This window comes from Quercus robur, chromosome 9 (assembly GCF_932294415.1).
Source record: "Quercus robur chromosome 9, dhQueRobu3.1, whole genome shotgun sequence".
In the NCBI taxonomy this organism is placed as follows: domain Eukaryota; kingdom Viridiplantae; phylum Streptophyta; class Magnoliopsida; order Fagales; family Fagaceae; genus Quercus; species Quercus robur.
In genome coordinates, this window is record NC_065542.1 from 8,299,860 (window position 1) to 8,310,176 (window position 10,317).

Sequence of the window (10,317 nt, forward strand, 5' to 3'; positions counted from 1 at the left end):
ATAAGCCTCATGAAGACACGGCGCTTCTGCGGCGGAGGAAGTTCTTTCTTCCCAACCCTCGCTTTCAACATGTTATGCCAAGAAAGGAGAACTCCGGGTATGGGAAGCGTGATGTGGGAGAAAACTAAAAGGATGGGTGTATATATAAAGCAACCCTCTCTCCCTCCTATTTATTTGAAAAGACAAGATAGTGGCAGTCAACTCACGCGGCGTCCCAAGGAGCACTACAGACAAAGTGGTCTTGGCTCAACTTCCAACGTCAACTGCAGCCAAGAGACTGAAGGAGCCTCGTAAAGGCGCGCCTCGATCTTTGGGGCGTCAGAGAAGTACTGCATGGCCAGAGGTTGCAGAAATATCTCTTAATCCGCGGGTTCATTGAATTCGCGACCCAGGCCCGCTTTGCGTGAAGGCCCAGGGACACCCTGTTTGGCACCTCGGGAAATGCTTAATGAAAGGGAAAATCTGAACTCAAAGTCTTGGACAGAACCTAAGGCTTGCATGGTCCTCGGACTCAAGCTAAAAGGGAAAACCAAGTACTAATGCAGACATTGGTCTTGGACAGAACCTAAGGCTTGCATGATCCTCGGACTCAGGCTAAAAGGGAAAACCAAGTACTAATGCAGACATTGGTCTTGGACAGAACCTAAGGCTTGCATGGTCCTCGGACTCAAGCTAAAAGGGAAAACCAAGTACTGATGCAGACATTGGTCTCGGACAGAACCTAAGGCTTGCATGGTCCTCGGACTCAAGCTGAAAGGGAAGACCAAGTACTGATGCAGACATTGGTCCCGGACAGAACCTAAGGCTTGCATGGTCCTCGGACCCAAGCTAAAAGGGAAAACCCAGTACCGATAAAGACCCAAGTCTCGGACTCAAGCCTAAAGGGAAAAAATCAAGTACATAAGATAAAACGCATAAGTCTTGAACAAAACCCAGGTTTTGCAAAGTCCTCGGACTCAGGCTACTTGGGAAATCAACTGCCCGAATGAAGAAATTTCTCGGCTTAAATACTGGAAAAGGTTAAGGCTCGCGTATCATGGAGATGGCAGAACAACCTAATGATCGCCAACCTAAGGAGGCCATTCATCCGGTGGGTAACATGTCCTCGGATAACTACTTCTTACACCTTATCGAGCATTTAATGCCCATCACGGCCAATTTTAAGATAAGTCTCACTCCTCACTGGTCGGATTGTTATGTTGAATAATAATTTTGTTAAAGTTATCGTGGCATCTTTTTATGAACGATTACTTTGGCCTTAGTTATTATTGATTCAAATGCTATACTATTATGCCGAGCAGCGCTTTCACATTTGTTAAAATATATAAACAAGACATACGAAATAGAGTAACAATCACTTTTATTAATATGAAAAATTGTTACAACATACAAGGAAGGGCTTAAACAAGCCTATACAAAAAATGAACTGCTAAAACAGTAACAACATCCGTAACACAAATAAGTAAACCATCAAGTGTCTTCTGAACTCGCCTTCAAAGTTTCGCTGAAATCTATGCCTCAGTACTGCTCATATCAGGAGAAGACCCTTATACAAAAATAATGAAGGACAAGGAAGAAGAATTGGAACACATGGAAGCACTTCAGCAAGCTCTTGTTGCTGAAGAATGCAAGGGAAAAAGAAGATGGAGGACATGAGCGGGAAGGAGGAGAAGAAGAGGGAAGCAATGAAAAGAAAGTAAAAGGAGCAAAAGAGGGAGAAGGGGAGCCATATTAGGTATGCTCATGAGAGAGCAGATGGAGATGACAAGGGAGGTTTTCGACTCAGTCACACCAGAAATGGGGTGTGACGAGTCCCTGCTTCGGATTTTGGCTAAAAGAATGGGGAGGCAAATCTTAAGCCTCCGCCATCCTTGCCCTGACCGAGCCATCTCAAGTTTTTTCAAGACATGGCGTTTCTGGGAAATGAAGGATTTGTTCATGGTGGATTACTATGAGAGAAGTATTATTGAATAGGGAGTAACCGGATGGAGGAAGTGGGTTCTGAGAAGAACGTGAGGGATTCAGAGATGAGAGAGGCACCCTCTGTCTTCTCTCTTTATATAGGGGACGAAGAAGAGGGTATGTAACGCACTCAGATCCCCGGGGAAATCCAGAGTATAACGCGCCGCTTCATTCTCCTACACCATCAGTAACCGTTATATCTGGGAGGCCTCGTAAATGGGAAGACATTAAAGACACGCTGCAGATAACCACGCGGCATAACGGCAACGTGCGCAAATCCAGGAAAAACGGCTCGTAGACCGGTGCGTTCCTAGGGGAGGGGAAGAGTCGCCAGTGTTGATCAAGATCCGAAGAAAGTGAACGGCAATAAGGGCCTGACATCATCAAAATCCACCTGTCCTACCATGATGTTGGACAGCAGGATTTTGAGGGGCTAATGTGGGGTCCAATAGTTTATGGGTCCGGCCCACACGTAAATGGGAAGCCCACCGGTCTTAAACTGAAGGAGGCCAGGGCCCAAGCTCGAAATTAGGAAACGTAAAAAGTAGCCCGAAGACATAGCCGAGGACGGTTTCGTCCTCGGCAGGTCCAAAACCTCATGGATAGAAATGGAATACGAGTAAGCTGGAAGGATCAGAAAATATCCTGGGGAAGTTGTCTTTAATACCCTTCCCTGACATGACACTGCCCCTAACAGAGCCGGGATCTTAGGCTTTATGGATCATCTCCAGCAATTTTTGGGATTAGACTGATGGGACAGATATCTGTCCTGGAAAGATCGACCCTACACGTGGACGAAGGACAACGAACGTAGGCTAGTATAAAAGAGAATGTTATGTGACCAAAAAAGGGGTCTCTCGCTCCCCATCTAGCTTCTTGAGAAAGACATTGATGAAAGAAAATGCCAGGAGAGTGTACACCGGACACCACATAAAAACCCGCCGACGGGTAACCAGGGACAACACCACCGCTCCTTGAACATGATCCGAGGAGCCAAATCCTCCTAGATACAAGATTGAAGGGCCTGAATATCCAGCCCAAAGCTTTTTCTCGTATTGGCTCACCTACAGTCCGGCCCGAAACGTCGCCCTGTGATCCAACGTTGGCCTTTCAAGCCCACTCTCTACAAATACTATTGTGAGGGACTTTCCGCGTGCGAGCCTAACACAGTCGTTGGGCCGTTGAAGATTTTGTGTCCCTACAATATTAATTAATTATATTTTGTTTATGTATTAAGGATTTTTTTTTTTTTGGTTGCAAAAATAAGCTATTTTCAACTAGATAGGAGGCAAGCTATTTACTGTGCAAGAAGGTAGCAACGGGCTGTGTAGTCTCATAGTGCTTGTGTAGTACATGAGTTAGATTTGAGGCAGTGAGTTGGGTGCTTTGCAATGTACATTTTTGTTTTTTGAAATTTGGGGGGCTTTCATTTTTTTAATGGAGGGCCGTGATACCTTCTTATAAAGTTTCGGGACACGGGGGGCCCTTAGGTTTGAGACTAGAGTCATTTGTGAAAAGTTTTGTAACTTATTAATATTATCTACTTCTATATTATGTAGAACTTGAATTCAAATCCTTTCATCTTATTAAACCAAAAAAAAATTAAAAAACTCATTAATATTATCTAATTCCTCTATATATTAGGTAAAACTTGGGTTAAAAAAGAAAGTATTTCCAGTCCCCTATATGTGAATAAGCTAAATTAGGCAGTATGCAGTATAGTGTCCAGACTCAAGAGGACCATGGAGCACCAAATGCACTGACGACTCAGAAGATAAAACCAAAAACCATTAAATGTGAAGCAGCATCCAATGTAGCCATAAATATGGTTGTAGTTTGCCTACAATGTACTCTATAGAGTAACTATTTACTACACTTGATGGTCTAAGGTCAAAGTTGCAGGACCATAATGTTAAAATGATGTTCTAAGATTTTGGACACTTGAACCGTTTTCCTATATTTGCATTTAACAGAAGTAGAAGTTGTAGCTTTAGTTTGGTTGTCTTTAATATGTAACTACATAACTGATTTCTCCATCACAGAGCACTCATACGAAAATAGTCAGTATGTTTTAAAGATTGGGAAAAAATATCATAAAATGTATATACCAGATAGTAGCAATTCAGCTATGTTAATATATTTGGCACCTCTCAAGCATCTTAGTCAGTACTCAGTATGTTTTTTTTACATGAGTAAAGTTTGAAATTGAGCTTAATTGACAGCTTGAGCTCAAACTACTAGATTAAGATTTCAAGCATTATAAGTGAGCTCAAGACAAGCTCGGACCAAGCTTGAACACCATGTTAATCTTTTAGTTTTATCATTTAATACTTGGTTCAGTAGATTACAAGCTTACAGTCTGAGATGCCTATGTAAATAAAGTATAAGATGTCTTTATAGAGTATCAATAATGAGTTATTGCAATTAAAGTTGTTTTAAAGACTATAGGACCACTTAAGCAAATGTACAACAATTTTCATTTAATTTTCTTTAAACTTCTCTTTATGCGCCGAAATTGATGTGTATGTGTGTGTTTGAGAGTTTGATTTCATTTTTTTAAAATATAATTTAATAGATATTAAATGCAGCTAACTAATCAAGCACTTATTCACAAAAGCCCAAAAAGAAGACCAAAAAAAGAGAGAAAAAGAAACAGTAAGAGAATCCAACACTAGTTTTGACTGGTTTACCAAATCAAAAAGCTGCATCTTTCAACAATTAATAAGATGCTATCTAGAAACATAAGTTGGTGTAAGGCTTTCTCAAGTTCAAATTCCTTTCAAGTTTGACAGTCTAATAACAACATGTCACCTCTCAAGAACACCTCCCAAATTGCCTTGGATATTAATAAAATAACCCTGAGAGCTCTTACATGTTCCTTCACCATAGGAGGATCCCAAAAAACAAGCATTTATCCTTATCTCTTTCCCAAAAATCCAAATCCCAAAAGAACACTATAATCTATTGTAATAGTTGTAATCTTCTCTAAGCGTGAATCTATGATAGTTACATACTTTTTTTTTTACAGAAACGTGAAAAAAAGCAAAAGCTTCACCTTCTCTCCAGCCTTTTGCTCAGCTTTCATCAGTCTCGAGGCTACTCTCTCTTCCATGTTGTCTTCAACTGCCTGACATAAAAACTATCACAAAGTATTTACCACGCCACAAAAAAACACTCAAATTTTTTTATCATATATTATAGTGTACTGCAAATATTGACGTTACATTATTATATGATGCAGTGTTTGTTCCCACATGCATGGGCTAGTAGCAACACCAACTTGGAGACTACATAGTTTGTTGTTTTCCTCTCATTCATATCCATGTGCCTTCTGCATTTAAAGTTACCAGCTACTCAAATACTGAAGTTCCTAGCTATAAAGCAAAGAAAAGCACCAGTTAGAGTTTACTGTACTGTATATTTTTCATGGGGAAAATTGGAGGAAGCTCGTGGCTGACTGCTGTTAAAAGGGCTTTTAGGTCTCCTAGTAAGGAGAATGGGAAGAGAAGCAGTAGAAGGAGAGAAGAAAATGAACAAGAAGAAGAAGAAAAGGTACAAAATTTCAATTTCCTATGCTTTGTTCATTACCACACAAATTAGTCCTTCGAGAAACATATTGCATTGAAAGTTTGAAACTTTACTTCAAAAGATGTACCCCCTTAACGCATTTCCACTTGAAACAACCATAGTGAAAGAGATTTGTTTTCTTTTTTTTTTTTTTGAATTCTGCAATGTGCATGTAAAAATATGTTGATGACCAAAGATGAAATTTTTGTTTGTGTTTTGTGCAGAAGAGAGGGAAACGAAGATGGATTTTCAGGAAGCCTTCGAATCAGGAAACAATTACAGAACACTGCCAAGCAAGGACAGTAACAACCACCACAGCTAATATCACTCCAACCACTAGGTCTGTGACTATAGCAACCAATCCTGTTTCTGAGGCTGCAGATGGTGAGCAAAGACATGCCATTGCGGTAGCCATAGCAACTGCTGCTGCTGCTCAAGCTGCAGTAGCGACAGCACAGGCAGCTGTAGAGGTTGTTCGGCTCACTAGGCCTTCCATATTTGTGAGAGAACACTATGCTGCTGTTTCCATTCAGACTGCCTTCAGAGGATACCTGGTAATGAAACAAGAAGTTTATTTCTTATTTTCTAGAATAAATACTTCTATAGACAAAGTAACGTGGTTGACGACTGATAAATTACCAATTGTCGAAAAAGTTTAAGTTTTTCTGAAATGATGAACTTAATCATTTAACTATAATTTTAACAACACTTAACGGTTATGGTTATGAAGAATACTTCTATAGACAAAGTAACGTGGTTGACGACTGATAAATTACCAATTGTCGAAAAAGTTTAAGTTTTTCGGAAATGATGAACTTAATCATTTAACTATAATTTTAACAACACTTAACGGTTATGGTTATGAAGGCAAGGAGAGCTCTTCGGGCACTTAAGGGGCTGGTAAAGCTGCAGGCTTTGGTAAGAGGCCACAATGTTCGTAAGAGAGCAAATATGACACTTAGGTGCATGCAAGCTATGGTTAGAGCCCAAGCTCGGGTATGTGACCAACGTAAGAAGAAGCTTTCAAACGAAGGGAGCATAGATTCTGCAATTAGCGAACCAAATAGCTTGTGGGAATCACATTTTGCTGAAAGGAAATCCATGGTAATGTGAAATTATCTTCAGATTTCTTATATATATACTGAGCTTTAGCTAGTTCTGCATAATTATGTTTTAATTCGGTTGTTAAAGTTTTCTATGCAGTCTAGAGATGAAAGTAGCACTGCTGATGATTGGACCCACTGGGATGACAACCCCCAAACAATAGAGGAGATTCAAGTAATGTTACAGAAAGCAAAGGATGCTGCTTTGAAACGTGAAAAGGCCTTGGCTAATGCATTCTCTCACCAGGTTTTGCCTCTTCCTCTAAAGTCGCTACTAATTTTCTTACAATCTTTCAAACTGATGTCTGATGTGACAATGAATGTTATTAGCGCTAAAATTTTTTATATAATTGATGACATGTTAGTTTGTTAGACTTCTGTCTTATATTCATATTCAGAATATTATTTATTGCACTAGTGCACTTCTTAGCTCCCTGTTACAATTTTGTGCATGATTCCATCAAAGATGTGGAGAACTGGTAGAGAGCCAATTGCAAGTGAGGAAGAGCCAGAAGAGATGCCCAAATGGCTTGATCGGTGGACAACAAGGAAGCAATGGGAGAGCAGAGGCAGAGTTTCATGTGATCAAAGAGAACCCATAAAAACTGTGGAAATTGACACCTATAGACCTTACTCCTACTCTGCTCCCAATTCACAAAGACCACCGCAACAACATCGCTGCTACCAAATCCAACCACAGAGACACAGTTCATTTTCTGTGGCCTCTCCTGTTCATAGAGCCCACACAAATCTCACCTTCCATTCACCAATCACACCATCCCCATCCAAAACAAGGCATCTTCATGTGCATTCAGCTAGTCCTCGATGCTTAAGGGAACAAAGGAATAATCATCCAATGCCTCAGGTTCCAAGCTTAGGCTCCCCTTACAACCATGCAATGCCTAACTACATGACTGCTACTGAATCTGCTAAGGCTCGGTTTCGATCACAGAGTGCACCAAAGCAGAGGCCTTCAACCCCAGAAAGAGAAAAGACAGGATCATCAGTGAAAAAACGCTTGACGTTCCCAATTCCTGACCCATGTAGCGGTCTTGGAAATGCTGGTGGTGGTTTTGATTTTAACTCGAGGAGTCCATGCTATAAGAACATTGATGGAGGCAATGTTGGGATGGAACAAAGGTCAAACATGTCATCTTGTTGCACAGACAGCTTTGGTGATGAAATATCTCCACCTTCAACCAATGATCTTAGGAGGTGGTTGAGGTGAAAACTCTTGATGATGTGTAGCCATCATGCATTTTCTACTTGAGAGTCTGAATTACTTGAGGTAGATGAAGTGAGATTGTGAGAGAAGCATGTTGAATGGAAATGTATGATGGGACCATCATTAATGGAGTTCATAAGACAAGCTCTCTTTTTGCTTATGTAAAGTAGTAACTCACACATCCAAACAAGACTGAACCTGCAGTCTCAGACTCTCACACGGTCACACCATCGAGTCTAGGTTATCTAAGTCTCGGTCCCCACAAAATTAAACAGCCTTATTTTATATAACCATGTACTTTGCAACTTGAGCTTCCAAAGTAGTCAGATGCAAATTGAGTTAACACCACCCAGCTAACCAATACACACACACACACATGTGAGTTGAATCATGAATGTCCTTAACGAAAACACTTGGAAATGTTATCTAAAATAGAGGTTATTGACATAACAACCGGTGGTGAGGAAGACACACTCAAATATTTGATAACATAATGGTAATCAATATCACACCCTATAGGCCTATTTTTAGAATAGTCGTAGGAAATTATGGTTCCCCGTCAACTTCAATCATTTTACCTAAGTAGAGGATCATGAGTCATGAACGACTTCAATGCTAGCGCAAGAATCAAAGTGTTAACACACATTACTAACCATGACACTAGGATTGTGGGGGTAAGTGCTAGGATTCATGTTCAGTGATCGTATGAGTGAGTATCACACCAATGCTACCTAAGCAAATCTTGTTTGTCTTGAGTGTGCAACCTAATTATTCCATCTAATCGTTTAAGTATCGAGCTTCTATGTAATCACTGATAACCCTAATAAAGAGAAATCACTTATACTTTATCAAAGAGAAACACATCACGTGATGCCATATTTTCCAAAACATTAGTCAAGAAAGGTGAAGAATCCAGTTAAAGAGACAAATTATTACCAAAAAAAAAAAAAAAAGTATGACTTGATGCGTTGGTGTAAATATGAAGAGAAGATAAAATTATTGGAAAACCTATTGCACAAGGGGTGTAAAAGTCACATTTTCAATGTATTTGGTCAGTGAATATTTGCACACCCTTAGTAAAATATTGTGTGATATATAACGAGTGTGGACATTGAGAGTGTGAGACAATCATTACCCTTATAATAGTCAAATAGGCTATGTTTCATTGCATGACCTTATTCCTTCCTTCACAATCATAATCTCAAAAGTCGATCAAATACCGAAATACATCCTTTGCATATTTTATTGTTGATCTTTTACTGAAGTGGAGTGAGTCTTTAAACCATATCTTTAACTACGTTTCATAGAGATTCTTCTTAGGGAATTGTCCAGCTTTATTCAATAAAAGTGAGAACCAAGCATGCATGTGTTGACAGGATCCAGATGTTCTCCACATCCCTGTTTACAACGAGAAGAGACATCAAGAAGATTCCTCGACAAATTTTGGAGTTGAATAAAGGTGAAGCTCAAGAAATTGCAAAAATGTTAGGTACAACTAAATAAGATAAAATCTATGATCATATTGGTATAGGACCGTATGATGATGTGTGTCCAGTCAGGCATTGGCGGCTCCACATGTAGTTCAGGGTGGTCACAGGACCACCCTGACTTGGCAAAACAATTAATTATTATATGTAAATTTTATTATTCTTAAGAAATATTTGTGATCACTCTAAAATTTTTTAGGCCTAACATAATTAACTTTTTGACAAAATTTGGCAACAAACTTGATCATAGATTTCCACTCAAAAAAAAAAAAAAAAAAAAACTTGATTGTAGACTAAAACTATAACTCCACTCAATATTTTTTTATTAGATGTGAATTGTGAAAAATTCATCATTGGATTACTTTTTCTTTTTATAACTTCCATGCTTGCAAATTTTTAAGAAGATAAAAAATTAATAGTTATATCATTAATCAAATATTTAAATTTTGAGTTTTTGTAGTCTAAAATTACATAAAATTTTAAGTTTATAGATCAAATAATAAATAATATTCGATTGACATGAAATCTGACATTTGTTTTAAGAATATAAAGAACATGCAATTCAACAGTTAGATTTTCAAAATATATAGTCATGTTAATTTGTTTAGTGAGAGTTGTAGTCTTAGGCTACAACTAAGTTTGTAACCAAAATTTATCTTTAAATCTTGGCCCCTTTAACAATATAATAGGTCCTTACAAACAAAAAGAAAAATCCCAATAAGTTTTTTATCTAACTATATTTTTGAAAGAGATGTAACTTATAACATTAATAATGAGATTATCATGTAAAAATTTCAAAATAAGAAAATTCCTTTAAGAAAATTGTCAAACTTATGTGTGTGTGTGTTTTGGTCAATATATGAAATTCTCTTTTTATTAAATTTTAATCAATAATGACCACCTTAAAAAATATTCCTAGAGCTACCATTGCAGTTAGGGCTGGCCCTAGACATTTTGGAGCTTAAGGCGAGAA

The 10,317-nt window shown here is 38.6% G+C and overlaps 1 protein-coding gene across 4 annotated transcripts; it reads left to right on the plus strand.

Moving 5' to 3' along the window:
• Window positions 1–4,791: 4,791 nt before the first annotated feature.
• LOC126699589 (protein IQ-DOMAIN 17-like) lies at window positions 4,792–8,017 on the plus strand. 4 transcript variants are annotated; one of them, XM_050397492.1, is made up of 6 exons: window positions 4,792–5,111; window positions 5,204–5,514; window positions 5,754–6,083; window positions 6,397–6,633; window positions 6,733–6,879; window positions 7,099–8,017. In XM_050397492.1, exons 2-6 carry the CDS (start codon window positions 5,389–5,391, stop codon window positions 7,858–7,860), a joined length of 1,602 nt encoding a protein of 533 aa, XP_050253449.1. In that variant the 5' UTR covers window positions 4,792–5,111; window positions 5,204–5,388; the 3' UTR covers window positions 7,861–8,017. The 4 variants fall into 4 exon arrangements, with proteins under 4 accessions (XP_050253449.1, XP_050253448.1, XP_050253446.1 ...); XM_050397491.1 differs by having other exon boundaries at window positions 4,793–5,111; window positions 5,757–6,083; window positions 6,721–6,879; XM_050397489.1 differs by having other exon boundaries at window positions 4,803–5,111; window positions 6,721–6,879.
• The last annotated feature ends 2,300 nt before the right edge of the window (window positions 8,018–10,317 follow it).

What these genes read in the sequence shown, in the direction of transcription:
- LOC126699589 (XM_050397489.1), top strand. Translation starts at nt 5,389, where the DNA reads ATGGGGAAAATTGGAGGAAGCTCGTGGCTGACTGCTGTTAAAAGGGCT. An exon ending in CTGCCTTCAGAGGATACCTG is followed by an intron (nt 6,084 to 6,396) that starts GTAATGAAACAA and finishes ATGGTTATGAAG; the next exon opens with GCAAGGAGAGCTCTTCGGGC. An exon ending in TTGCTGAAAGGAAATCCATG is followed by an intron (nt 6,634 to 6,720) that starts GTAATGTGAAAT and finishes CGGTTGTTAAAG; the next exon opens with TTTTCTATGCAGTCTAGAGA.